Source organism: Vanrija albida, assembly GCF_041260175.1.
Source record: "Vanrija albida strain AlHP1 chromosome Unknown contig_4, whole genome shotgun sequence".
NCBI lineage: Eukaryota > Fungi > Basidiomycota > Tremellomycetes > Trichosporonales > Trichosporonaceae > Vanrija > Vanrija albida.
The window spans coordinates 3,114,713-3,141,076 of record NW_027191423.1 but is presented as its reverse complement, the minus strand read 5'-3'; the positions used below and the strand labels follow the sequence as shown (position 1 = coordinate 3,141,076).

Below are 26,364 nucleotides of genomic sequence, written 5' to 3'. Positions count from 1 at the left end.
GCACCGCGGTGCTCGTAGAGGTATCTCCTCAGCGGTTGGCGGTAAACTCGGCCATGCCACTACCGTGGTCGAAGTAGTCGATGACTGGGTGGGTGTCGTACTTCCCGGCAGGGTAGGCGGTGGTCGCACGAACGAACTTGGGACGCGACGCGCCTCGTCAATGGCCATCTGGCCCTTGGCCCCGTCGGCATACTTGTAGTCGATCATGTAGAGGCGGACAGAGATGAACTGGTGCTCGTAAACGCTGAGGATCTCGGGCGTCTCCTCGTGCTCGTCGGGCGGGGGGTAGTTGGGGTTGATCTTGAGCGGCTGGTTGGCGTAGCCACCACCCGGGAGCGGCATGGGCGGGTACGCGGTCTTGGCGAGGTACTCGCGAACGACGGGGTGGTCCTTGAGGTCGTCGCCACGCACGAAGGCGAGGCAGGCACACCCATCGTAGTCGCAGAGAAGCGCGAGCTTGTTGTCCTGGTGTGTATTAGGGGGGGTGGGAGAAAGCCAGCACACTTACAACGACGCGGTGGACCGCAACGGCGTGGAGGGTGAACTCGTCGAAGCAAGCGGCCGGGCTCGGCTGGGAGTCGACAAACAAAGGCGCACTCATGAGGACCATGGTGAACTGAGGTGATCGAGTTGAGAGTAGGTGGGAAAAGACGAGTGCTGAGGTGGGAGTGACAGTTTTTATGCGCGCCCGGCGGTGGGGCGACGATGGGTCAGAGCGACAACCCCCCCCCCCCCCCCCCGGGTGCGCCCAACACGGTGCGCGGGTCGCCGTCGCCATGATTAGCTGTACCCGGTGCCGTTGGGGAGCGCCACGGGCGGGCTCTCGGTGCTGTCGAGGTACTGCTTCACGATGCCGTCCGTGTCATCGACCTCGTAGGCGGGGACGAGGGTGCCCGCGGCGCGCTCGTGCCAGCTGCAGAAGAGCTCGAGCTGGTTGTTCTGGTTGGTGTTAGGGCCTGGAGCGTGAGGGAGGAGCTTACGATCACGCGGTGGTTGATGACGGAACGCAAGGTGAGCTTGGTGTCGAACGACGACATGGTGGGCCGTGCGTATTGGTCGAGGCGAGTGAGTGAGAGAAAGAGGCAAGAGGATGAGATGAGCGAGGGGTTGTATGCGCCAGGGGCGCGAGGGCACAGAGTGACCACTGCAACCGCGCAGACGTGGCCCCCAACAGAGTGAGTACACCCCATGTAGCCATTGATTGAGTACCTGCACACACCCGGCGCCCTTGGGATGGTCGTCTTGCGGCGTCGTGACTGTCATGGACGGCACTTGATGCGCGTCGACGAGCGCCCGGCAGCATGCCGCCCCTGCAAGTTGCCGACGAGAAGAGATCAGAACAGCCCGAGTGAGATCAGTCAGTCAGGTCAACCGTCCAGCAGCTGTGAGTCGAGCAAGTGGCCAGTCGCAGCGCAGGCAACTACTCGCTTCATACCCATTTCTTCTTCACCGCCCCACGCCTACTCCAAGTACGCCTGGAACACCTTGTTGACAATCTTCCAGCCGCCCTCGTCAAACTTCACGAGGGAAAGGAAATCGGTGTAGCCCTTAAGATCGGGCTTGTCTCCCCAGTCGAACTCGACGCGCACGGCAGCAGTGGTGGGCGTGATGCCGAGGATGTCGATGCGCGAGCGCCAGTCGGCGTGCCCGCCGCTCTTGGTCACATTCTCGCTGAGGAAGGGGGCGAAGAGCTCGTCGAGCCCGAGGCCCTGGATACGCGCGTCCTGGTGCGCGCCCTGCGCGAGGAGCTCGGGCTTGTTCTTCGTAATCGCGTCGATGTAGAAGCGCTGGACGTGGGCCACGACCGCGTCGTGCTCGGCCGTCGAGATGGTCTTGTAGGGCATTGCGGGGGTTCTGGTGCGACCAGGTCGGGCTGCTCGTCGTTCTTGAGCGGGTGAGTAGAAGGTAGGACGAGGTTGATGACCAAGACTCGTCTTGTATACCGCGCGTTGCCAAGAGCGCCGCCGCGACGTCATCTCGCTGGGAAGTCACGTGCTCGGTTGCCATCGCGTCCGTTGTCGCTTGCTGCGGATGGGCTAGGCATGCATTGCGCATGGGTTGTGGGGACGACGATGAGGACGAGTGCACGGGGAGGAGAGTATGCAGCGTTGTCGATACGAGCGAGCGTCGTTGTCGGCTGACGGCAGTCGCGTCGTCGTCGAGTTCTATTGTTGTCGACTTTCGGCGACTGCCGATTTCTCCGGAATGAAATGTCGCCATCGACCTCGATAACACTCTTTGCCGCGGCAACACATCTCTCACTCTTCAAACTACACCATCTCTCAGCATGACAAAGGCTCCAGCAGCACCACCCCCAGACGTCGACACCTACCCGTACAACCTCGGCACGTTCGGGCTCCAAGTGGTCACGCGCTCGGACACGGCCCAGCGCTGGTTCGACCGTGCGCTCGCGTGGACGTACGGCTTCCACCACATCGAGGCCGAGCGGTGCTTCAAGTATGCGCTCGCCGCCGACCCCGAGTGCGCCATGGCGTGGTGGGGGCTCGCGTACGCCGCCGGGCCAAACTACAACAAGGCGTGGGAGATGTTCGACGCGGCCGAGCTCAAGGCTGCGCTCGTGACGTGCCATGAGGCCGCAGCAAACGCCGTGCGCTTCGCGACCGACCCGGTCGAAGCGGCGCTCGCACGCGCCATCGCCGCGCGCTTCCCGGCCGACCGGCTCGCCGACGAGAAGGAGTACGTCAAGTGGAACCGCGCGTTCGCCGAGGCCATGGAGAAGGTGTACGCCGAGTACGGGGACCGGATCGACATCGCCGTCGTGTTCGCAGACAGCTTGATGGCCTTTGCGCCGTGGCAGCTGTGGGACCTGCAGACTGGCGCGCCCAAGGAAGAGAGCCGGACGCTCGAGATCCAGGCGGTGCTGGAAAAGGCGCTCGAGCACCCCAACGCAGTCTTCCACCCGGGCCTGCTCCACTTCTACATCCACCTGATGGAGCTGAGCCCGTGGCCCGAGAAGGCGCTGGTGGCCGCCGACGCGCTGCGCGACCTCATCCCCGACGCGGGCCACCTGCGTCACATGCCCGGACACATCGACATCCTCATCGGCGACTACCGCCGGTGCATCGACTCGAACCTGGACGCGATTGACGCCGACGAGAAGTACACTGCGCAGGACCCGGCCAACGAGCTCGACTTTTACGCCTTCTACCGCCTGCATGACTACACGTTCCCGATCTATGCCGCCATGTTCAACGGCCAGTTCAAGGTCGCCATTGACAACGTCGACCGCATGGAGCGGGCTCTGACCGACGAGTTCCTGCGTATCCCGAGTCCACCGATCATCGACTGGATGGAGGGGTTCGTCACGTTCCGAGTCCATGTGCTGGTGCGGTTCGGGCGGTGGGCCGACATCCTCGCGCTGGCCTTCCCCGAGGACCGCGCATTCTACTGCGTCACGACGACGTTCCTTCACTACGGCCGCGCGCTCGCGCTGGCCTTGACGGACAGGCACGAGGAGGCGGTGGCGGAGCAGGCGCTGTTCCGCGAGTCGCGCAAGACGATTGTGCCGTCACGGCAGGCCTTCCCCAACTCGTGGTCCGACATCCTCGACGTGGCCGAGGAGATGCTCGAGGGCGAGGTACGCTACCGGGCGGGCGATGTCGAGGGCGGCTTCACGCACCTACGCAAGAGCATCCACCTGTGCGACAACCTCGTGTACGCCGAGCCGTGGGGGTGGATGCAGCCGCCGCGGCACGCGTACGCGGCGCTCCAGCTCGAGCAGGGCAACGTCGAGGAGGCCGCAAAGTACTATGCCGAGGACCTGGGATACTCTGACGCGCTGCCGCGCGCCGTGCGCCACCCGAACAATGTGTGGGCGCTGCACGGGTACCACGAGTGCCTGGTGCGCCTCGGTCGGACGGCCGAGGCGAGCATCATCAAGCCGCAGCTCGACCTCGCGCTGGCTGTGGCGGATGTGCAGGTGGATGCGAGCTGCTTCTGCCGGCGTGTCGAGAAGTCGTGCTGCAAGTGAGTAGGGCGGGGGTTAGGGCAGGCTGTATGCATATAGATGGGTGCGGGCTGGTGCGGGCTGCCGCGGCAGTAGCCAGTCGGGTGCGATAACGGGGGGCAGCGGGGAATCGGGACTGTCGTCAGTGTTGGCAGGCGTTCCGAGCTCGGAGCGGGGGATCGGGGTGGAGTGGCGCCGAGGGCACCGAGCGGGCGCGAGCACGAGCGGGCAGAGCACGAGCGAGCACGCATGCGTGCCACAGCCAGCGAGGAGAACGTGCGTGGCAGGACGGGGGAGGCAGCGAGATCCGCAGTAGTCATCGAGCGGGCTCAAGCGACCGGCGAGATGAGATCGCAAGCATGCGATCCCATCCCACTCCTCAAACCGAGCTCGGGAGCGGTTGAGTGACGCAAAGAGCCGTAACATCTCGACCAGCGCAGACAGGGTGGAGGAGGCGGCCGCTCGGCCTCGGCACACGCGTCGGCACGTTCGCCACCGCGCCGCCACGCCCGACGAGCTGACCGAGCCGATTTCTTGGCTGCCCGAGGCCCAACCGAGATTCGAAACTCGTCTGTGCATTGCAAACCGCATCTCGGGACGGCGGCGTGATATGAGGTGAGCCGCTGCACGTCATCATGCATGTGTGCACGCGGACACGGTGGCGGACACGGTAGTGGACCCCGCGTGGGTGCGTTAGTGCATGCACCAGCGAGGCTCCACTGCTCGGCGATCAGCTGATGCGGGAGGTGCCTCGAGGCTGCATGCTGGGTGGCATCCGCAGCGTGCCCGCGGTGCTATGGCGGCCGAGTGGCGGGGCCTGGCGGCGTGGGAGGGGGCCAACGGCAAGGTTTGGTTTGGTTTGGCTTATCTGCGGCTCTGGCCTGCCTCGGCGCCGAAGCTCTGGCGAGGTGCGCGACCATGCCAAACAGCGTGTCCCAAACCAAACCAGCCCGAGGCTATTGCCGATCGCGCGGCCACCTGACCACGCACGGCAGATGCACGTTATGAGTGGCATGGGAGCTGGGTTGCTGCTGCAAGGACGGGCCAGCGTCGGCAGGTGACACAATCAGCTGTCGGCCTCGTCCGACACCTGCTCGCGCGTATAAAGTCGAGCTTGGCCAGCTGCCACTCCACACGCACGTCACACCGACACACACACACCCCCGCCATGATCTACGGCCGCGAGCTCCTCTTCCTGCCCCCCGTGCCGCTTACTGCGCGCCAGAAGGCCGAGCTGCAGCGGAAACACGCGCAGGCCGACATTGACGCCGTGCGCCTCTATGGGCCTGTTGGCGCGGACGACGCAAGTGTCTACTCTATCGACGAGGAGAAGGCCGCTGCGAGGGACGAGGGCGAGATGCGTGAGCGCCGGGGGAGCTGGAGGCGCAAGATTGCGCATTGCTGGCGACGGCTGTGTGAGTTGCTTTGTGGTTCTGTGGCTGACGTTCAGAACCCCGGCCCCCGCCACCGATTGACGACGCGACTCCGACTCCGACTCCGACACCCCTCTGTACACTACATGTTGTTGTGGGCTCAACCCGGCTCAACCCTATGCCATTGTTAATGCTCTACTGTACAACAACACTAACCACCCCCCGCCCCACTAAAGACGCAGCGGCGCGCCCAGCTTCGCCACCACCGCCGTGTCCACCTCCACCTTGAGGCGCTCAACCACCTCCCACCACGCGTCCCCCGCTCCCCCCGCCCCCTCCCCCTCCGCCTCCCTCGCACCGTCCGCGACCAGCCCCCGCAAGTGCCGCAGCAGCACGGCGACATGGTCCACCCCGCCCATGCTCGCATGCACGCACTTGACAAGGTACTTGCCCACCCGCGCCACATCCCCGTCCGCCGGCGGGTTGTCGCCACATGTGACCACCCAGCGGGTGAGTACATCAGCGACGGCGGACGTGTCCCGCGCGCCAAAGAGGGCTGGCTTGCGCACGACCATGGCGGGGGTGGCAGCGATTTTGGGCGCTGCCGTCGTCTTGGCTCGCTTGGCAGCCGGCGAGGCAGCCTTCGTGCTGTGCTTGCCACCGTTACGACGCAGTTGCAGCCGCTGCCGCTCTTGTTGCACAACCTCGCGCTGCAGATCCGGAGGCAGCGCAGTGAACACGTCTAGATCGATGCCCAGCTCGCGCAATGTCGCCACGGCGTAATCTCCAATCTTGGCAATGTCAGCTCCGATGACTTGAATATCGGAATCGGAATCGGTCGTGACGGGTGCGGCGGGCGGGTCAATACTGTGGCTCCGGCTCCGGCTTGTGGCCCGCTGTTTGCCCCAGGCGGTATAGAGCGGCAACTCCGCAATCGCCTTGTTGCCCATCATAGTCTTGATCTTAGGCCGCAGTTGCTTTGTGATGTGCGCGTACTTGTGTCGACCAGCAGTGCGGACAGGCACGTCCACCTCCTCCACGACGTCGACGTGCCCCACGGAGTCTCCGCACTCGATCCCAGGCGTCGTCTCCTCGCTGCGTTTTCGCTTGCCACGATCTGCACGCTTTGCAGCCAGATCTGCCTCGAGCTCAGCACGGATGCTGGGTGGCATGGCCGCAAGGAACTCCGGATCGACGTCGGACGGGCCGTCGGATGCGCGCGGAGGCGAGACTGGAGCATCCGGGGGAACGTCGGGCTCCACGCTGCCCTCATTCGACGAGACCTGTGCTGTCTCAGGCACAGCCGTCTCGATCTCCAGCTCCGCCTCAGCCTGTTGCTCCGCCTCCAGCCTCGCAGCCTGCGCCGCTTTCGCCTTGCCGAACATGGTGCTCAATAGGCCCTGGCCCTTGGGCAGGCCGGTGCTAAACTCAAGCTTGGTGACCTGGATGCCCACACCCCGCAGCTCGACCGGATCAAGCCGCATCGACCCCAGGAGCTTGACTGCCTCAACGCCGATGACCTCTGGGTCGTCCGTCGCCGTTCCTCGGGGACCCGAGATCGCACCGCCTTTATTGAAGGTTTCGCACTTGCCGTGCCCGAGAAACTTTGGCGGCTCAATCGGCGCGTCAGGGTGGCGAGACATTATCTTGAGGGTGAGCTGGCGCCCGCGAGCGCCAATACTCTTCAGCCGCTTCGAAACCTCTCCAGCGAGGTCCGCCACATAGCGGTCCGCCTGGTCCTGCGTGCGGAAGCGGATGCCGTAGTTGATCTCGGCCGACACGCTCTTGCGCTCCTTGTCTGGTGTCAATTGACGAGTATCCTGGCCGCGGAGGAAGCCATAGATAGTGTCGCCCGTCTTTGGGCCGAGGGCACGCCTCAGTGAGTCACGAGACTGCGACAGCAGAGCGCCGCACAGAGTGCTTCCAAACACGTCTTGGATCTTGGCTCGTGTTGACCATCCAACTTGCGGGAGCTGGTCGACATCCAGGTCGGCGAGAAACGTCGGCGCCTCCTCGGCCTTGAGGTGGAATACCCCGGCAGGCTTGGCTTTCTTCGTTGCCATTCGCGCGAGCAGGATGTTGTGTGAAATGCCAATGGACACCTCGCACCCAGTCTCGGCACGGATGTCGTCGCGGATCTTGTCGGCCAGCTGGATCGCGGGGTCGGGAGACCTGACGCCGGCTTCCTCTGGTGCCAGTGCGCGGGCAGTCACCGCGCCGGTGACTTCAAGGAGCGCCTCGTCGACGCTGACGGCCTCGAGCTCGTCGGCGTAACCCAGCAGGATCTTATAGAACGTGAGCGAGTGAGACTGGTACGTGTCAAACTCGTATCTGCCGTTAGCAGCGTCCAGCAGCCTGACTCACGGGATCGTTTCCAGGTCATCACCGCAGAGCTGCCTCGCGCGGCCTAGACTCATGCCATTCTTGACGCCCAGGGCCCTCGCCTCGTAACTCGCACTAGCCACCTCGCTTGTCGAGGCCCGCCCGCCTCCGGACGAATGACACACGACGACGGGCTTCCCTTTGAGGTGAGGGCGCGAGGCAACGCCAGCCGAGACGAAGAAGGCATCAAAGTCGACGTGAAAGTAGTATCGCTGTGCCCCAGGTTCCGGGAGCACGGTCGGTACCCGGGCGACGACAGACGCTCGCGCCTCGGCCACCAATAGGCGTAGGGCGGCCTTCCACGTCGAGAGGTGGTGCAGCCGCGAATTCTGGTAAAATTTGTCGATGAAGCCGGATTCGTTGCCCCGCTCCGAGGTGTTGTTGACGCGGAATTCGTCTGACTTCATGAGTTGGGCGGCGTGCTGATTCGACCGATGGACAAAGTAGTTGTCCCAGGCTCCCTCTGACCGAGGGGCAGCATTAGGCGCTTCCTTGATCTCTGTGTCCTCCGCACGAGGCTGGCCTTGCTCGATAACCGTCGGGGCCGCCGGGCGAACCGGACGCAGGAGGCTTTGGGTTGCGGCGATAGCCCTTGTCGCTGGGGGACTCGGCGGTTCCGACGGCGGCACCTCTGCTTCCTCCACAGGCTCCATCGCCGTCACCTCCCCCTTCCGTCCCAAGAAATCCTCTAGCCCGGTCTCCCCCTCGCCCTCCGGTCGGAGACGCCACTTCCTCCAGTCGACGATCCTGTCCTCCACCACGCAGTCCAGCACCCAGCCCTCCCGCACGACCTTGTACCGCGCAAACTCGCGAAACTTGGCCAGCGTCAACACTGGGGCAACGATGAAGTCCAAGACGCCCTTGGTGCGGACGTACGGCACGACCGTGCCGCCGCGGATGAGGATGAGGCGGCGCAGCTCCTCCATCGGCGGCGTAGTATTCCCATTGATGTAGAACGTGAGGCCGGCGAATATCTGCGCGAGGTGCGCGCCTGCGGCCGCAATCTCCCGGTTCTGGTTCTGCACTTTGATGTCCTTCTTACGCATGTAGTCGCCCACGTCGCCGAACGCGTTCGGAGCGTACTCCGGGTTGGCGAGGTACGCATGTTCTTCCGGCAGCTGCTCGACACGGTTCGGGAGGTACTCGAGGGAAGTGGACTCTTGGCCTTGGTCATGGGCAGTTGGAGAGGTGGGGGGTGAAGGTCCGACGCCTGCTTGCTTCCCTGCCGGAGTCTCTGGCGTGTCGGGACTGACTTCGTACGAGGCGAACATGACGCGTTTTGGGAGCGGCAGCACCTCTGCCGGGCCGTCGATCGACTCGGCGAGGTCGAGGGCCTCTGCCCAGAACGACTGGGACGACGACGGCGCGCTCATGGCATGGTAGGTGGTGGGAGTGAGTGAGAGAGTGAGCAAGAGGAGAGAGTGAGATGGACGAGACCCTTCATCACAACAACCAGTCCAGTCAACCTCCACTCTGGTGGAGGAAGGAGCGGCTGTAAATCCACGTGCACCACGAGGAGGAGATATTTACTCCCGCTAAATGGAGCACTGTAATAGCGGCGGCAATGCACGTGCAGGTTTCATTACAAATATCTGCACAAAACCTAATGCCAATTCAAATGCCTCCTGCACCATCCGATGACGATCACTGGCGGCGACCAACGGCGGGCGGTTGTCACTCGACGACATCTCGACATCCATCAGCCAACACCCTCATCACGCACAAACAACAATGAGTGAGCTAGCCGACTGATAGGCTTGGAGCTTCACTAACCTACAGGGCTCTGGCACCCGCTCCTCCTCGCGCTCCCGCTCGTCGCGTCGGCGCGCGAGGCCCAGGTGTTCCTCTTCCCCTCCCCTCCCACCTCGCACGCCGACACGCCCAAGACCCCACCCACGCTCTCGGCAGAGCAGGCACAGGCCGTGCTCGCCAACCACCTGGGCGGGTCTACCGGCATCGCGCAGCACGAGACACCAGACAACGAGGGCATGTGGGCGCATCTCCTCCATCTCTGGGACGGCGAGAAGCGGCCCCGCGTCGTCGTGATCCAGGACGCCGAGCTGAAGGGTGGGTTGCAGGATGAGGTGGTACTAACGCCCAGACATCCTCCCCGACACCCTCTCAGCCCCCACGTTCTACATGGAGTCGTGGGACGCCCAGTCGGTCATGGCGCCGTACCTTGACGCTGCGCGCGCCGCCGTCGAGCGCGTCCTCAAGCTTCCCCTCGTCAAGAGCCTGCTCGACACGCTTGACCTCGCCGTGTCCAGTATGTCTGCTGAGCACCCTTCTGTGACAATCTTAGCTGACATGACCAGAAGCGGGCGAGAAGCTCGCCGAGGAGCTCGCGTCCCTCGTCGCGCTCGCCGACCACCTCTGGTCTTCGGCTGAGCACGAGTGGGACGCCGTGTCCATCCGCCTCGGCCTCGCCGAGCCCGGCTCGGCACTGCACACGTCGGCGACCAAGGGCGTCAAGGCCGGTCTGCAGTCGGTGAGTAGTTGGGTTATCCCCTGGAGTCGCAACCACTAACACGCCCAGATGACCCAGCCCGACTCGCCGCCCCTCCTCCTCGTCGTCATGCCGTCGGCCAACCGCCACTACTCGCGCTCCGTGGGTGCGCGCGCGCCCAACGGCACCGAGAGTGCCCCCGCCAAGTCCAAGCACGACTACACGGCATCGTTTGCCATCCTCGCCGGCGCGTCGCTGTTCATCCTCTTTGCGATCGGCGGCTCTATCAGCCTCCTGTTCAGCGTCGGCGAGACTGAGCTCCCCTCTACGCTCACCCTGTCCATCGGCCGTCCGCGCCACGACTAGTAAAATAGATACATTGAATGCAGGAGTACAACAGTGTGGTGGGGTTGTGGGTAGCGCGGGTAGCGGCGCGGTGATCGTGATGGCCTGGCTGGTCGGGCCATTGTTCGGCAGAAGGCAGCAGTGCCAGCAACCAGACGCCTAGTCCTTCTCCTTGCGCAGCTCCTTGATGACAGCCTGGGTCCATCAGCCATCCATCGACGCGCTCGTCGCCACAGGGCAGGCCGGCTACGCGACGACGCCAGACCGGGGCAGTCCGTGCCCAGGCAGCCACCCCAATCCTCGACCTCATCGCCTCGCCACGGGCAGCACCACAGCCTCGCCACTCACCGCCAGCGTGTCCGGATTGGCGCCGGCCTCGAGCATGCCGACGCAGATGGACAGTGTCTGCTTGTCGAGGCCTGTTGGGTCGTCAGTATTGTTTACGCCGCGCCGATCGGCGTGAGAGCCCACCCGTTTGGAGCAGCTGCGAGAGGTCGTGCAGCGCTGTATTGTCAGCCGCTGCCATCACGCACACCTACTGTCTAGCGTCTCGCGCGCATTCTTCTGCCTGTCGTCTGCTGGCATTGTTGATGGTCGAATGTCAAGATGGATGATTGTGCGGGAACAATAACGCGTCGTTGTGTTTTTCGGGCCGGCAGACGGCGGCAACGAGCAACGAGCATACGAGCGACATCGATGAAGACCACGTCCCATTCGACTCCCGTCTTGTCCACTCGTCCTCGTCTTCATCCACAACCCCCATGCCGACGACCCCGCCCACCTATGCGCCGACAACCCCATGAACCCCCGCCCGAGCCGACGCCGTACTCCGTCTTCATATTCTACGTCTCGACGCTCTTCTACGGCATCATGGGCGTCCTCTCCCAGCTCGCAGGGCTCAACCTCGCCTCGAGCCCAGACCAGCGCGCAATCCCCCTCCAGCAGCTCCAGCACGAGCCAGGCGACAACTACCCCGGCATGGTCAACCCGAACGGCGTGCTATGCTTTCTCAACAGCGTCATCCAGAGCCTGGCATCCCTGCCGACCGTCATCGGCCACCTCGACGAGGTCGTCGACCTTGCGACAGAGGTCGACATCCCCACCCCCATCACCGACGAGCTCAGCGCAACAATCACAGAGCTCAACACGGGAACGGCGCGCCGCACGCGCGTGCTCTATCCCAACGCGCTGTGCCGCGCCTTCCTCCCGGTCCAGAGCTTAAAGTACCTCGTCACCTCGGGCCAGCAGCAGGACGCGCACGAGCTCTACACCAACCTCGCGGCGGCGGTCGGCGACGAGGCCCTCAAGGTCAGCCAGGAGGCCGCGAGGACGCCCGGCCTCGGCATGGTGCTCGATCTCGTCGTGCAGAACAAGCAGGGTGTAGCGACCGCTGCGGGGTCGCCAAACAGCCCGTTCCCCTGGTCCGTTCCGCGCGGGCCAGCGCCTAGCAGCCAGGTGCTCGAGCAGCCTTGGAACGGGCTGCTTGCCAGACGGCGAAAGTGCCAGCGGTGCGGGTACGACACACCGATCATGACGGATGTTATCACGGGCCTGGATCTGCCAATACCGGGGCGGAGTGTGAGTCGGCCGCTTGCGGCGCCAGCCACTGCCGGGGCACCAGCGCTAACGGCTGTGCAGAGCGCGACTACGCTCGACGCCTGCGTCCAGGCATACCTCGCGTCAGAGGCGATCCCCGGCGTCAACTGTGACATGTGCACGCTCGTCGCCACCGAGAAGGTGTACCGGCACTTGGCGTCGGCGCCCGCGGCGTCGTCCGAACCTTCGCCCAAGGGCAAGAAGAAGCGCGACAAGGAGAAGGAGCGCGAGCGCAAGGCCAAGGGCGAGACGGCGGCGCTTGCCGCCACGGCCAACCGCCTCGCAGCCATGGTGCGCGCCGGCGTGCCCGTCGTCGAGGTCAAGGGAGACGGCGTCGACTGGGTCAAGGTGCAGACGGACAGCGTGCGGCGGACGGCCGTGGTGCGCGCGCCAAAGATGCTCCAGCTGCACTTTATCCGGTCCGACCTCATCTCGTGGCCGCCGCAGAAGAAGGACACACGCATCGTCTTCCCGCTCGTCTTCGACTTTGGCAAGCACATGGCGCACGGCGTCGACCCGACCACGCCGGGCACGCCGCCGCCCCAGGCACTGTACCAGCTGCGCGCGGTCGTGCTGCACCGCGGGCTCAACCACAACTCGGGCCACTACACGAGCATCCGGCGGAAACCCGACACGCCGTACGGTGTGCCCGGGCGCGGGTGGCTCTGGCTCGACGACACGACGGCGACAGAGTACGGCGACGACGTGTTCCAGCTGGCGCACGTCCAGATGCAGGTCACGATGCTGTTCTACGAGCGGCTCGAGGGCGTCGTCGTCCCGCCCGCCGTGTTTGGCAACGGCGAGGTGCCCCCACCGCTCCCGGACAGGGGCGACGTCGAGTCGGACCCCGAGAGCTCGGACGAGTCGTCGGAAGAGGCCTTCAACTACGACAGACCGCGACTGTAGCGCGTACCCCACCCAGCATAGCATAGCACATGTAATACATTTTGCACTAGCCGAATATCAACGAGCGGACCGACGACCATTCTGGCGCCTGGGGTGTGAGCTGGGATGAAGAGCGTGACAACTCACATCTGGGCGTGTCTCGAACTGGAGCCAGTCTGCCGCGCCGGACGGCAGGATGCCCATCGTCCAGCACTTGTAGAGTCCGAGGCCGAAGCTGAGTGGTCAGCTAAATCGATCAATCGCGCAGCAGACTCACACAGCGGCCTGGCACAGGACGAACACGGCCATGGGGGGGATGAGGAGCGTGTACGACGGCTTCCCGTCGGCGCCAACGATGCGGAAGGGCTCGAATGCTAGGTGTGAGCAAGCTCCAAGCCCACAACTCACTCCTCAGGATGCCCGAGACGGCGCTGAGAGGCCCAGTAACCAGCATGAAGATCATGCCGAGCGAGAAGATCTGCACGCCCGAGCCAGAGAAGTAGAGCATGATGGCCTGCATGGGGAGCGACTTGCCGGGGCTGGGGGGTCAGCGCGACTTCCTTCGCGGCCGGCGTAGACTCGTATATTCGTCCGGCTCGTCACCCCCGCCGCCGACTCACGCAAACGCCACCTCCCACGCGCGCTTGAGCTTGAGCTCGGTGCTGCTCCCGGCGGCCTTGGAGCTCGCGGTCGCCTGGCCGGCCTTGACCTCCTTGCCTGTCGCGAAGCCGGGCGGCGGGGGGAGGTTTCTGGGGCGTCAGCTTGGTCAGGGGGGCACAGCTGTACACACTTGGGGGGCTGGGAGGCGTAGTCGAGGAAGACCATTGTGCGTTGATGTCGATGCAGGAAGAGTGATGGATCGATGGAGTATGCTTTGGGTCGACGATGATGACGCCGGCGGACGAACGCGTGGGCACGTGGTTTTGGTCCCGTTGATTGTGGCGGTTCGTGTTTGTTGATGGCGAGGTGGCGACGACGTGCGTGTTGGGTTGATGGGGGGCCGAGTGATGGGATGCAGCGCAGAGTACATAGTCGTGCACTATCCTCTCCCTCTCTCTCTCTCTCTCCACTACCATTCCAACTCGCACCCAATGTCCGCACCCAAGCCCACTGGCCCCAAGGGCAAGTACGCCCTCGCCCCCATCCCGGCGTACAGGCGGCGCCCGGCCGCTCCCACCGCGACTCCGGGCCCAGCCAGCACCATCCCCACTCCCAGCCCAGACAGAAGCTTGTCCCCCCTCATCCCTCCCATCCCTCCCATCCGCGCTCCCATCCCTTCCCCCTTCGTTCCCATCCACCTGGACAGCAACATCTCAGCCGAGAACGACCCCACCGTCCCCGGGAGGACCAGCCCAAAGAGCCCCAACACAGACACTAGCAGCAACCCGAACTCAGCGCCCACGCGCTTCCCCGAGACGATGGACGAAACCACTGCAACGGACATTTCCGACCACCTTACTGCAGACACCAACTCCCGAACCCCCTCCCGCAAACGTAGCAGGAGCAGGCGCCGGAACTCGCATGCGCCGCCCGCTCTCGCCGAGCGCATCGGGCCCGTTGTGGGAGCCACCGACACTGTGGCCATCACGAGGACCCCACCTCCCACGGATACCCCTCCCATCACTCCGAGCGCGGCACCCAGCCGCGGGAAGCACGGCGCCCGCAGGCGCCGCAACTCGCACGGCCCGCCTGCTCTCTCCGACAGCGCGATCACCCCGCTCCCCCCCTCGGCCGCCTCAGACGATGCTACCATCACCCCGGAGGTGGCCTTGACCCTGGGCCCCGCGCCTACCGAACGCAAGCGCTCGCGCCGGCGCAGGAACTCGCGCGCGCCGCCCCCTTCCCCGGCGCTTGCTGGCTCCCCAAGCGATCCTTCATCCGAGGGCGGCAGCAGCTGCAGCTCCCCCACCTCGGACACCATAGCCGCCGCTGCATCCCCCCAGAAGGACATCCAGCAAGAAGGGATCACCTCGCGCAAGCCAGGCCCCGCCGCTCCCCCTGCCGGCCTCCCAAGCACCCAGGAATCCTTCCTCCCCGCCGACACTCCGGGAACTTTCTCAAACTCGCTATCCTCACAGCATTTTGCTCATACCGACTCGGGCCTCAAGCTCCTCAAGCTCGACATCCCCACCCCCGCTCCTGCTCCCACTCCCCACCCCGCGTTCAGAGCGGGGATGTTTCGTGTCAGGCCAGTTCCCGGTTCCGGAACCATTTTGAGGAGCAAGAACAACCCAAGACCCCTCGCGCCTCCGACGCCTCGCCCCCAGCCGGCCAACTTCAGCACCAGCACCGCGTCAACGACCACTCAGGACAAGCTCAGGCTCCTCACACCGACCTCCGGAGCCAACCCGTACTCCCAGCCGCGTCCCCTGGCGCCTCCAGGAGCTCACGGCGGCCCGCGGCCCCTCGCGGCTCCGGCGGGCCCCGGAGACAGTGGCACCTCCTCGGCTGACCCGAGCAGCAAGCCACGCCCACTCGCCCCTCCCGCCTCGCGCCCGCGTCCGCCCACAATCCAGGCCAATTACTTGGCCTATAAGGGCGAGCTTGGTGCCACACTCGCGGCCCGCGGGCTGCTCAGCCACCTCGCGCCTGCTGCCTTGGGTCCACCGCCCGCGACGACCATCGACGAGGCCCTCGTCATTCTCGAACAGACCCTTCGCAGGTACTACCCAGCTGTCAACTTCAAGGTAGTCACTTGGCTCAGTGAGCTCGACTTGGCCAGCCATGTTGAGGTCGCCGACGTTTTCATTCGTGACATCGTGAGTCGGGTCGTGCTGCCAACTCCCTAGCTCACCTCCAGCGCTGCGAGTAATCTCGCCTACGAATATGTCTTCACCGCTACCTCGATACCTGTATAGTCTTCCGATAATTGTACCCCCATAAGATGTACTCTCTCATTTAGTCGCTCGTCCTCTCGTACAGTACATACTTCTCGTGTCTCCGCATCCCCCGGCCACAGTCGCACCTCACCTCGCTGGGACTTTCCCCCATCGCAGCTTCCATCACTTCCCAAACATTCAGCTTGTAAGCCATGCATCTTGTGGCCCACACTACTCAAACCCCACACCCCTGCTCCAGCCCCACACCCTGGCCCAAGCCCGTCCTTCCCCCCTCCAGCTCGCCCAGTCTGTTCCCGGCCTCACCTGACGTGACCACAAACGAGTTTGTCAAAGACCCAGTCTACGTCAGTGTGACGCCGGGGGAGCAGCGCCTGCTAGCGCGCATTGCGAGCTTACCCATCCCTGCGCGCCCTTCGAAGGAGGGAGAGATGTTCCTCTACGAGTCCAGGCCATACCACTCTGACCGTAGCCTACATCCTGGAGAACGGCCAGGCTCATGTCTCTGGAACTATGACCCCCGCAGGGAGAGCGACGGCGCGCACGTTTTTCTTCGCATCCTTTCCGCCGCCATTCCGACCGAGCTAGGGGAGCACAACCCCCGCTTAGGTAGGTCAAGAGCTTCTTCCGCCACGTCTCTCTGGCCAGAATGTTCCTAAGCTGCTGGTAGGGAGTTGATGTTGGTAAACATCTGGAGCAGGGAGTGGAGGTATGCCCTGCCCGCCTGCAGCAGGGGTGCCAGGCTCCTGGAGCACGCAACCGCCACCTGGTCGTCGAGTTCTCATTCCCAGATTTTCCCCTGCCCCTGTATGCCCCGCTCAGCTCGTCAGAAGTCGGACTGCCCCGTCAGCCAAGGGAAGAGCTCCCATTAGCGGTGGTTCGGTTGGAGCCGCTGGAACTCGCGTGCAGCGAGGCGAGCAGCCTAGTCAGGTGGCAGTGCTGTTGACACTGTGATTGCCGAGTGGTGGCAGCACACAGTCTCTCAAGGGAAACGCCACAATCAACGCCCGCAACACACCACCCACACCATCCCCCACTCGCCCCAGTTGATGCATCTGAAGAGCTTCCCAATGTTCAGACTCGCGGGTCATCACCGCCACAGCCGACAAGTCGACTCACCAGAAAAACTACCGTGTTTGATTGTATGGAGAGAGATGCCCCAATACACACGATGAGTGGATTCAATCCGCTTGATGGAGCAGACAGCCCTCCCCGATGGACACATGTGCCCCCGCGTACCACACATGATGGGTAGAGGCGGATGGTGATGGGCGGTTGCCGTGGCTTGTCTGCGAGAGGGTGAGCCTGGAAATCTCCGCGACTCCCATCCCTGTTGGTGGTCGTCCTGGAGCGGCCAGAGAAGAACTTGGTCCTCGGGGAACACTCCAGAGCAAGGAGCTTCTAACGCGCTTCAAGACCAATGCTCCGCACATTTCGGGCCTCGAGAATGCCTCGGAGCAAACCACAAGCCCGAGGCCCCATGTCACCAAAGCCGTAGTGTCCCCGCGAGTCGTGTCCTGGGATCGTCCAGCGTGTGACCTTGTCCGACGCTTCTTCCCCGATACAGCCTTGCTCCTGCCCGAGTCGTTCCCTCGTCCTGGAGGGCGTGCTGGGAAACAAGGTCGCATATGGTCCTATGCCGGACCGCCGGCCAGGGACCTCAAGGTTTCCGCTATCATCCCCCGGGCCGTGGAGTGGCCGAGAACTCGTGGACGGATGCCACGAGCGTGCCATGGAGCGCGCCTCCGTGCGCTTCGTCGCCGGTCAGAGCTCTGGGATAGAGTGTTCACCTTGTCTCCCAGGCTGGCTGGCTGGGAAGGAGTCTGACAAAGGGCTTAGACAATGACATGGGACAGCGAGGGTGAGGTCTCGGGAGCGTGTTCCATGTGCTCTTGGCCGTCTCCGGGACTGGACTCGCGCCACCACAACGACCTGGTCCCTGCGATCGGCAAAATTCCGCACACCATGGTACGGGTGTATGGCTGCCCCCACACCCTGGAGAGATGCTACATGGTTCCCTCTGCCGAGGGAGGAGCGCGGGGGGGGGGCAGGGGGCATCCACCGCCAAAGCTGAGGCCCAGGTCGCCTGGAGAGGCCACGCATCCACCCGCACCCCCAATCCATCTGGGGTACATGAGCCCGGTTCAAGTGTTGCACTTGCCTCTCTTTATGCCCGAGGCTCCGGCATGAACTGGATACTGAGCACACTCGTCCCTTTGCCGTCAACCACCACTCCCCACCCATCGCTTGTACCCACCACTCCTGCTCTGCATGAGCGGACCGTCAGCATTGAGCGGCACGAGCCGAAGAATCAGTCTTACGGAGACTACAGGTCACTGCAGGTGTGTCCCGCGGCAGAGCAATTGCGGCCCTACATAGTTGCATGCCCGTTGAATCATCAAACATGTATCCGATATACACATGTACAGCTGAACTACTCAGTCTCCCAACGCATGGTGTCACCCCTGCCCCTCTCCCCTCATGAATAGTGCTCCCTTGCCTCACTGCCCTTACGCACCCCTCATATGTGGTGCCCCCTGCCTACTTCCTCTTCTTGGCGGCAGCCTTGGGCTTTTCGTCCGCCTTGCGCTTGCCCTTGGCAGCACCGGCCTTCTTGTCGTCCTCCTTCTTGGGCATGACCTTGAAGAAGCCGTCCAGGCGACCCTGCTGCTTGGCCGCGAGCATCTTGGCGAGCTTCTGCGAGCCGGCGCGCACACGGTCCTCCCTAATTGTCAGCGTAGCACAGCACAGAAAGACCCACTTGAAACCCTTCTCACGGACCAGGAACTCCACAAGGCCTTCCTCGTCGGGCGCCTTCCAGTCAATCTGGTGGGTCAGCGACAACGCAGTACAGTCTACCTACGTCAAGCTCGTCACCCTTGGTGACGTCGGGCGTGATGAAGAGCTTCTTAGCCTCCTCCCATGGCCAGTACTCCGGGATCTGCATTCCCGCGCTCGTTCCCTTCTTCTTGGGCTTCTTCTTGACGGGCGAGCGCTTTGGCGCTGGCACCTCCTCGCCGTCAGAGTTGACGACAAAGTCGGCGGCGCCGTCCTCGCTCTCCGGCTCGCTCTCGTCCTCGGCCGCGAGAGCCGCGGCCTTGGCGTTCTCAGCCTCCTTCTCGGCCATCTTGCTGTGAATGAACTTGACAACTTCCTCGAGAGAGCCATGTTCCTTCATGAGCTTGTACGCAGTCTTGGGTCCCACGCCCTTGACGGGCTCGAGGTAGTCGCAGCCGAGGAGAATACAGAGCTCGATGAACTGGTGGGTTAGCAAACCTCCGGTCGCAAACCCACCTGGTCCATGGTCATCTCGAGCCCGGCCAGCACCTCGTCCAGCTTGATTTCCGAGATGGGCATCTTCTTGGCCTCACTGAACGTAAGGTGGCGGAGGAGAATCGGCGTGTGGAACGTCAGGGTGTCCATGTCCTCAGAACCGGCGGCGAACACCTGAAGACGTTAGAGGGACTCTGCTGAATAGCCTCACCTTGCCGGCACGAGCAAGCTCCGCACACTGAGCCTCAGCTTCACCAGGCGCCTGACGTCAGTTCCGGGCCCACAGCACACACTCACAGTGACGCAGGGGATGCCCATGAGACCGAGCAGGCGCTTGCACTCCTCGTTGTGCTCCTTGGTCACGCGGACCTGCCGCCTGGAGAGACGGTCGATATCCTCGGCGGTACCCGTCTCGCGAGCTTCTTCTTCGGCGGTCTTGGCCTCCTCACGCCGTCCGAAACGCTGCTTGAGCTGGCGGAGGAGTTAGGACTGAGCCAAATGGGGTCAACTCACCACACCCGACTTGAGCTCCGGTGGTTTGCCGTCGAACACGTAGCACGGCTTGATGCCATTATCCACCATGCGAATGGTACGGTAGAAGAAGCCCATTAGATGTCTACTTGTCAGGAGACGGCGGGGGGAGGCAACTCACGAAGTCACTTCTCCGCTTTCGTTCATGAGCATCTGGCCGTCCTGCTGGCGAACGGCGATGAGGAACTGGTAGATCGACCTGATGTGAGCTAGACTCATCCATTGGATAGCTTACATTGACGCGTCGATGGCGACCTTGCGACCAAAGAGCTGCGGGGTTAGTCGAGGTCTAGAGGCTGCTCAACTCGACCTACCGTCTTCATCTCATGATCGCGCATTGCGCGTGGGGCGTGCTCGCTGATGAGCGCTGTGAGACCCTTGATACCCATGGTTGGTGGTAGTCGACCGACAAGAGAGAGAGAGAGAATAATGAGAAGAGAGAAGGAAGACGAGGAAGGACAACTTTGACGACGCGCCGCGCGCCGACATGACGTGTGGTGGAGGTTACATACATTGAAAGCCACGTGGATTTGATCCCGCCGGTTGACGGTGTTGATGTCGATTTCGAGGAGGATGGAGGATTGGGGCATGCTCGTCGTTCTTGTCGTTGCTTTCAATGGCAGACAGCATTGCCAGCGCCTGTATCACCTTCGACAGCGACGCTTCGACGACCAGGCGCGCCGTTCTATCTCCTCCACGCCGTGCAAGGTGCCGATCCGGCACACGGCCACCCCCCGAAACACAGCCCAGGCTACGAAATCAGTCGCGTCAACGTCGCAGCACCTCGGCGTTCCTAACCAATACTAGGATAGTAGCGCTCACTAGCATCCCCAAACCATCTTCTTAACAGCCTCGAGGAACATCTAACGAGATCCCTAACCCAGTATGCTGCGGATTAAGCCCCGCTTTGGCAGTGCACATGTCGGCTGGGTCCGAGGCGCCGGCGGCCGAAATAGGCACTAAGACCTGTTTCTCGGGCTTGGGCAGACATGAGCAAACGACGTCACGGCTAATGTCACCACCACTGCGCCACTGCTCCGCCTTTGGCCTCTAGCACGCTGCGGCTGTGGCACCATGTGTTCTCATTCATGCGTTCATGCCGCTGTCCATGACGGAGCTGCGAGCGACGACGCAAGATAAAGATGGGAAGCTGAGCACGGAGAGAGGGAGCTCTCACGCTCCAGAAGTCTACTGAGAGCCCCCTCACCATGCGTACTCAGCTCGTTGTCCTCGCCGCCTTTGGTGGGTCGGGTGTTCTGCCAAGCTGACCCCCAGCGGCTGTTGCGTCCGCCTCCAAGCCGTGCGCCCGCGCCACCTCTGCCGCTCCGAGCACTACGGCAGCCCCGAGCGCTCCCCCTGCTCCTCCTGTCTCGTCGTCGCCGCCGTCATCGTCGTCGGCCGCCGCGAGCACCACCTCCCCTGCGGCTACTGTGAGTAGCCCTCCACAAACAATGCCTGACTGTTAGGTCGCTGCCGCCGCCGCCGCCGAGTCGAGCAAGAGCGGGGCCAACCCCCTCGCTGGGCCCCACGTCGTGCTCGCGGGCGCCGTGATCGGCAGCACCATCTTCCTCGCACTCTAATGCGCTTGACGCCTAATCGACTCGTGCGACTGGTCAGAAGAGCGCCAGGACATTGTTGAATATATGCTACTGCTTTCTTGGATAGGCGTGCCATGTTGACCCGGGTGTTTGGGCCGGCTCTGGCTAAGTCTACCCCAGTACGGCACGCCTCACTCATCCACAGCCAGCTCGACCACGGTTGCACTGGCAATATCGGCGTGTTCGGCTTATGTACGAGTTGACTATGCCGGATGCGCTCAGCGTGCCAGTGTTATACTGAATGGCCCCATTGAATAGTCGCGAGGCGTGTCTGGTCTGCCGACTCTCTAACCACTTGCGGAGAGGCGGAGTAGGCGAGAGCCCACATTGAAGCCACAAAGTGTCTTGCCCATCCCCGGAGACGCAACTGGTGGGTGTATCATTAGTCGTCCAGGGTCTATTGTTTGAAGTAGGGCCTCACACGGGCAGTATGTGGGCCAGATTGAGGCATGCACCAGCAGGATAGTGCCGACGCGGTCGACGCGGCCAGCCAGCCAGCCAACCACCTCCCCCCCATACCCCACCCCACCAGTTCCTCACTAGTGAACCCATCCTACTCGGCCTTGTTCATGGCGACAACCTAACACTTTCGGGTAAGCGAGAGAAAGGGGGCGACACGACAGCAATGCACGCCCGAGCACTGTCTCAAGCTGGGCGCCTGCATGCATCTTAAAAGGCGAAGAGCGTGCATACGCGGCCATGCCCCCCGCCGTTGTATCTTCACCCACCAAACAAATATGCGTACCCAGCTCCTCGTTATCTCCGCCTTTGGTAGGTTGTTTGCACCGGGCACCGCTCTGACCCGAAGCCGCCGTCGCCGCCGCCCAGTCGTCGTCGCTCCTCCCCTACTGCGAGGACGCGAGCGGCTCGGTCGCGCCCACTGGCTCGGCCTCGGTCCACCCCTCCAGCTCTGGCAGCGCCGCGCTGGCGACCACCTCGGTGAGTGCCTCTCTCCAAGTGACAAGGCGCAGCGCTCACCCCCGGCCCAGAAGCCGTCCTCGTCGGTCACCGCGAGCGCCACCCCGACCTCGGCCGGCGAGGTCGTCGCCGCGCCCCACTTCATCATCCTCACTGGTGCTGTTCTTGGCGGCGCCTGGCTCGCCCTTTAAGCCGACTCGAATGTCGCAAACAGCGCACCGACCCGCGCCGGACTTTCTCCATCCACCCCATACGTTCGTTGAATTCTCAAATCCATACTGCTGTGTGCGGCCGGGTGAAGCCGCCCCTCCCAGCCTTCATCCCATCCATACTGTTGCACTTGTTTACAGCAGCGCGACGACGCGTTCGTCCAAGTGGGCGCGTGTTGCATCTTGGTCGTCGTGTTGTCTCTTGTTCCACTGTTCGGTCGGCTGCCACGGCTGTTCGGCAAGGGTAGTTTGCGTTATCCGGCTACGAAACCGCTGACTTCCCGCCATTGACCCTGTCTTCACCATGCCGTTCCCCGTGCAGAGCGTATGGTTAAACCCGTTAGCGTGCGTCCAGGGAGGACTTTAGGAGTCATACCCGAGCAGCGTGCGGGGGAGCACGAGCGGGGGCGAGGGGGAGGGGAGGGGGTCGGATGGGAAGGGGCCTCGACCGCCAAGCCTGCATTGTCCTCGCCCCTCCCACGTGAGGTGCCCACTTCGGCCCCTTCCTTCCCCCCGTGTTACACGGTGTTGTTTGTTTGCTTCTGGCGGGTACCTCTCTGTTCCCTCTTTTGCGCGCGGGTTCCTCTTGCTCACAACGCAACGCGCAGATACCTACGCCGCCGCTGCACCGGTTTCAGAGGAGTTGCCCGATGCTTCCTGGCGATGGTGAGGGTGCACTGAACATGCGCTTCCGAGGAGGAGGCCAGGGAGCTCATGGACCTCTAACTCTACTGGCTCGTGCAACATCCTGCCGTGTTATATCTCCCCACCCGCTCTCCTGCATGCCTCGTCGCTCCCCAACTCATTACCATCCACTGACGCCTCGATGCTGAAACTCATCCTCAAAGCCGCCCTCCTCGGCGCGATCAGTGAGTCGGGGGCGAAACACGCTCACAGCCAGCCGCGCACGCGCTCGTCGTCTCCGGCCAATGCGGGAAGGAGTGCCTCGCCGCCGACATCTGCTGCTGGAGCGGCGGGCCAGAGCGCACCGTGTGCTCCGTGGGTCTCCAACCAGCACTGCACTGACCCCAGGCCGCGCTCTTCGACCGCTACCAGACGTGCACCGCATGCATCGCGGCCCTGCTGACGCCGATTAGCTCCGACGACAAGCTCAACCTCGAGAGGATGCGCGACGGCGCGTGCAACACCTGGTCGTACTGCAACAGCTATGTTTCGCCACTTGACCCCCCGTCGGGCTTCACTGAGGCGTGTGCCTCCGTCACGCGCAGCCTGTCTGTGTCGGTGCCGTCGTCGACGTCGTCGTCGACCTCGTCACAGCAGGGGTCGATGTCGGTGCTTGAGACGACTGCGACGCCCTCAGCGTCGGCGTCGACTACTGAGTCGTCCTCGGGGTCAGCGACGCCGCCGGCTGTTCAGACGACCACGTCCTCGGGCTCGGCATCGGCCACGGGATCGACCTCGGCTTCGCGCTCGCAATCCGTGTCATCCGCCGCGAACGCGTCGGCCACGACGTCAAGGCCAAGCGTGAGTCCATGGTGTGGCGCTGGCTGACCTTCGCAGGGAGCCGCCGAGTCGACGCACATGCCGATGACCTTTGGGGGTCTGGCACTCGTCCTTATGGCCAACTGGGTGGTGATGTAGATGGGACCCACCACAATCGCCCGTAACGAATCCGTTCATTTAATATCACAGCTGTGGCCGCTGTGCTGTAAAAACACACGTCTCTATGCCAAGCAATCCCAATGACATGCTGCCCTAACTCTCTAACACTCTAAACCCTCTTCTCCCTGTCGTCGTCCCCATCCTTGCTCTCGCCGTCGACCTCTCCCAGCTCCTCCTCTGCCCGCGCCTCGTCCGCGGCATCGACCTTGCGCCTGGCCACATCGCGGGCGAGGTACCGGGGCACATACCACATGCTGAAGAGCACGATGGACCACAAGCCGAACAAGAAGGCAATGGTCGCGGGGTATCCCTTGGGGAAGCGGGGCGCGTCTACTGTTGGAAAGGTAAAGAGGGGGATCCAGATGTAGGTTGAATATCCCAGCGTCATCATCGAGCTGAGGATGAGCGCGCGCTCCGAGGGCGACTCGCCGAGGGCCGAGTTGATCCACGAGTACAAGATGGGCGAGTTCATGGCCGACGTGCCGGCCGAGTAGAAGGCGAAGAACTTGAGCGCGTTGGGCACGTGCCACACTGTGAGGATGATAGCGCAGACGAAGATGAAGAAGTTGCCAAAGGACCACATGTAGGGCGCGCCGACGGTGGCCGCGAATGTGGTGCCGAGCCAGGACGACAGCGCCTGGATGAGGCGCATAAACGTCGGGAGCGTGTTGACCTTCTCGACGCTGAGACCGAGCGTCTTGAGCCACAGGGACATGTAGTCCATGAAGTAGGAGCCTTGGATCATGCACCTGGAGTGAGCGGTGGCCCCCAAACCCACACTCACACGTAGGCCGAGACGCAGAGATACCACATGGGCCGGCGGAGCGTGAACTTGATGTTGGCCCAGTTGATGCCGTTGTCGTACCCATGGTGGGGCGGCATGCGGGACCGCGAGAGATCGTACTCGTCGTCTGTCATGAACCAGCGCTTGGGCGAGTTCGGGAGTCCAGGGAAGAATGCAAAGCCCACAAACGCGATGGGGAGGGTGATGACGCCGTCTGCGAGTCAGCCAAGCCTAGCAGTGCCACACACCGATGATGAAGAGCCAGCGCCACCCCGCGAGCCCGTGCACGCCGTTCAAGTTCTTGTACGCCGCGGCCTGGAGGTAGCCCGAGAACATGGACCCGAGCGAGTTGCCCATGAACCACACGCCGGCGCGCTTGAACAGCTCTTCGCGGCGGTACCATGACCCGAGGATGAAGTGCACGCCGGCGAAGGACGGCGCCTCGAAGAAGCCGATGAGCGCGCGGATAATGTACAGGTCGCGCGGGGTGTGCACGCGCGCCTCGCAGAACGTGAGGCCCGACCAGATGATCTCGAGCACGGGTAGGAGGTAGGGCGCGAAGCGGGGCCGCGTCATGACGGCCATGAGCGGGATCTGGCCGATGACATAGCCGCAGTAGAAGGCGACGTTGAAGTAGTTGAGGTCGTTGCCGTAGGCCTTGATGTCCTCGCGCATCCCGGACTGCGACTCAGCACCTTCTCGTGACTCCAAACTCTGCATTAACCCACCACGTACGCGTTGGTCAGATTTGACTGGTCGAGGAATTTGCAGAAGAACGACAGGCAGGCGTAGATGAGGATCGTGAGGTCGAGCTTGCGGAGCAGCTTGCGCTCCGGCTGGGGAAGGTGCGACCTGGGGTATCAGCGGGTGCCACACGGGTGTCACACGGGCGCCAAACGCACGGGTACCAGTCGAACACGTCGACGAGGACCGCGCCGACAGTGTTGCGCTTGAGCGCGGCGACGAGCTTGGACATGGCGGGGGTGGTTAGTGCCCGGCGTGCCCCGTCGCCGTCTCGTCTTTATTCACCGACCCAGCCGCTGGTGCCACACCGCGGGCGAGTGGCCGCCTTAGCGCGAAAAGTCATTGCCAGCCGCATGCATGGCGCACGATCTCGCCATCGCGGAGGTCTCGAGCTCGCCATTGCGGAGGGCCGCCAGCCAGCCGGCGGAGCTCGGGCCGAGGCTGTTGCGAGCTAGGAGCAGCTGCCTCGTGCAGATTGCCAAGACGGCCGCGCAGAATCCGTGCCAAAGATAGACGGCGCGCCGCCGCTCGGAGCAGGGAGCGAGTGGGAGGGCGGCACGGGGCTGATGCTGCGCACCTCAGGGCTCGCTCGGCGCGTGCATGTCGCCATCGGCGCCGGACCTGTCGACATTGCCTGGCGCTTGTGATTTCTGCAGCTGCGCACGGCCAACGCCGCTGTGCAACCCGCGACTTATCGGTGAATATCTGTGTGCCCGGTGCGGTGGTTCGTTTCGGGATGGAGGAGCGAGGGTGGACGGCGACTGGTCGTGGCGGTGACGCGGGATGGCGTCAGCGATATCGGTGTCGGCGATGTGCGATGCGCTGGGGTGCGTCAGACGCTGCTGTGTCGGAC

General features: G+C 63.4%; 14 protein-coding genes across 14 annotated transcripts; 6 read left to right on the top strand and 8 right to left on the bottom strand.

The window, feature by feature from the left end:
- Positions 1-28: 28 nt before the first annotated feature.
- Positions 29-610, bottom strand: Q8F55_006010 (uncharacterized protein; the record flags this gene model as incomplete). Its single annotated transcript, XM_069354482.1, has 3 exons — positions 29-84; positions 138-465; positions 509-610. The coding sequence occupies 3 exons, from the start codon at positions 608-610 to the stop codon at positions 29-31; spliced, it is 486 nt and encodes a 161-aa protein (XP_069209124.1).
- A 170-nt stretch (positions 611-780) lies between these two features.
- Positions 781-1,037, bottom strand: Q8F55_006009 (uncharacterized protein; the record flags this gene model as incomplete). The annotated part of the gene is made up of 2 exons (XM_069354481.1): positions 781-939; positions 981-1,037. The coding sequence occupies 2 exons, from the start codon at positions 1,035-1,037 to the stop codon at positions 781-783; spliced, it is 216 nt and encodes a 71-aa protein (XP_069209123.1).
- A 423-nt stretch (positions 1,038-1,460) lies between these two features.
- On the bottom strand, positions 1,461-1,844 carry Q8F55_006008 (uncharacterized protein; the record flags this gene model as incomplete). The annotated part of the gene is made up of 1 exon (XM_069354480.1): positions 1,461-1,844. The coding sequence occupies one exon, from the start codon at positions 1,842-1,844 to the stop codon at positions 1,461-1,463; it is 384 nt and encodes a 127-aa protein (XP_069209122.1).
- Positions 1,845-2,287: 443 nt separating this feature from the next.
- Q8F55_006007 (uncharacterized protein) lies at positions 2,288-3,991 on the top strand (the record flags this gene model as incomplete). The annotated part of the gene is made up of 1 exon (XM_069354479.1): positions 2,288-3,991. The coding sequence occupies one exon, from the start codon at positions 2,288-2,290 to the stop codon at positions 3,989-3,991; it is 1,704 nt and encodes a 567-aa protein (XP_069209121.1).
- Positions 3,992-5,570: 1,579 nt separating this feature from the next.
- Positions 5,571-9,095, bottom strand: REV1 (deoxycytidyl transferase; the record flags this gene model as incomplete). Its single annotated transcript, XM_069354478.1, has 2 exons — positions 5,571-7,671; positions 7,705-9,095. The coding sequence occupies 2 exons, from the start codon at positions 9,093-9,095 to the stop codon at positions 5,571-5,573; spliced, it is 3,492 nt and encodes a 1,163-aa protein (XP_069209120.1).
- A 358-nt stretch (positions 9,096-9,453) lies between these two features.
- On the top strand, positions 9,454-10,534 carry Q8F55_006005 (uncharacterized protein; the record flags this gene model as incomplete). Its single annotated transcript, XM_069354477.1, has 5 exons — positions 9,454-9,457; positions 9,502-9,789; positions 9,824-9,988; positions 10,038-10,210; positions 10,259-10,534. 5 exons carry the CDS (start codon positions 9,454-9,456, stop codon positions 10,532-10,534), a joined length of 906 nt encoding a protein of 301 aa, XP_069209119.1.
- Positions 10,535-10,672: 138 nt separating this feature from the next.
- Q8F55_006004 (uncharacterized protein) lies at positions 10,673-11,098 on the bottom strand (the record flags this gene model as incomplete). Its single annotated transcript, XM_069354476.1, has 4 exons — positions 10,673-10,708; positions 10,862-10,932; positions 10,985-11,017; positions 11,053-11,098. 4 exons carry the CDS (start codon positions 11,096-11,098, stop codon positions 10,673-10,675), a joined length of 186 nt encoding a protein of 61 aa, XP_069209118.1.
- A 198-nt stretch (positions 11,099-11,296) lies between these two features.
- Positions 11,297-13,015, top strand: UBP1 (ubiquitin-specific protease ubp1; the record flags this gene model as incomplete). Its single annotated transcript, XM_069354475.1, has 2 exons — positions 11,297-12,091; positions 12,152-13,015. 2 exons carry the CDS (start codon positions 11,297-11,299, stop codon positions 13,013-13,015), a joined length of 1,659 nt encoding a protein of 552 aa, XP_069209117.1.
- A 46-nt stretch (positions 13,016-13,061) lies between these two features.
- On the bottom strand, positions 13,062-13,819 carry Q8F55_006002 (uncharacterized protein; the record flags this gene model as incomplete). The annotated part of the gene is made up of 6 exons (XM_069354474.1): positions 13,062-13,103; positions 13,142-13,229; positions 13,272-13,368; positions 13,403-13,533; positions 13,615-13,743; positions 13,785-13,819. 6 exons carry the CDS (start codon positions 13,817-13,819, stop codon positions 13,062-13,064), a joined length of 522 nt encoding a protein of 173 aa, XP_069209116.1.
- Positions 13,820-14,085: 266 nt separating this feature from the next.
- Positions 14,086-15,806, top strand: Q8F55_006001 (uncharacterized protein; the record flags this gene model as incomplete). Its single annotated transcript, XM_069354473.1, has 2 exons — positions 14,086-15,753; positions 15,795-15,806. The coding sequence occupies 2 exons, from the start codon at positions 14,086-14,088 to the stop codon at positions 15,804-15,806; spliced, it is 1,680 nt and encodes a 559-aa protein (XP_069209115.1).
- Positions 15,807-18,372: 2,566 nt separating this feature from the next.
- FEN1 (Elongation of fatty acids protein 2) lies at positions 18,373-20,024 on the bottom strand (the record flags this gene model as incomplete). The annotated part of the gene is made up of 10 exons (XM_069354472.1): positions 18,373-18,556; positions 18,593-18,657; positions 18,695-19,090; positions 19,126-19,278; positions 19,316-19,366; positions 19,402-19,575; positions 19,618-19,720; positions 19,757-19,834; positions 19,871-19,905; positions 19,950-20,024. 10 exons carry the CDS (start codon positions 20,022-20,024, stop codon positions 18,373-18,375), a joined length of 1,314 nt encoding a protein of 437 aa, XP_069209114.1.
- Positions 20,025-21,970: 1,946 nt separating this feature from the next.
- Positions 21,971-22,342, top strand: Q8F55_005999 (uncharacterized protein; the record flags this gene model as incomplete). Its single annotated transcript, XM_069354471.1, has 3 exons — positions 21,971-22,004; positions 22,042-22,172; positions 22,223-22,342. 3 exons carry the CDS (start codon positions 21,971-21,973, stop codon positions 22,340-22,342), a joined length of 285 nt encoding a protein of 94 aa, XP_069209113.1.
- Positions 22,343-23,186: 844 nt separating this feature from the next.
- Positions 23,187-23,962, top strand: Q8F55_005998 (uncharacterized protein; the record flags this gene model as incomplete). The annotated part of the gene is made up of 4 exons (XM_069354470.1): positions 23,187-23,229; positions 23,262-23,359; positions 23,393-23,845; positions 23,882-23,962. The coding sequence occupies 4 exons, from the start codon at positions 23,187-23,189 to the stop codon at positions 23,960-23,962; spliced, it is 675 nt and encodes a 224-aa protein (XP_069209112.1).
- A 130-nt stretch (positions 23,963-24,092) lies between these two features.
- Q8F55_005997 (uncharacterized protein) lies at positions 24,093-25,743 on the bottom strand (the record flags this gene model as incomplete). Its single annotated transcript, XM_069354469.1, has 5 exons — positions 24,093-24,732; positions 24,768-24,981; positions 25,016-25,448; positions 25,496-25,619; positions 25,670-25,743. 5 exons carry the CDS (start codon positions 25,741-25,743, stop codon positions 24,093-24,095), a joined length of 1,485 nt encoding a protein of 494 aa, XP_069209111.1.
- Positions 25,744-26,364: the final 621 nt, after the last annotated feature.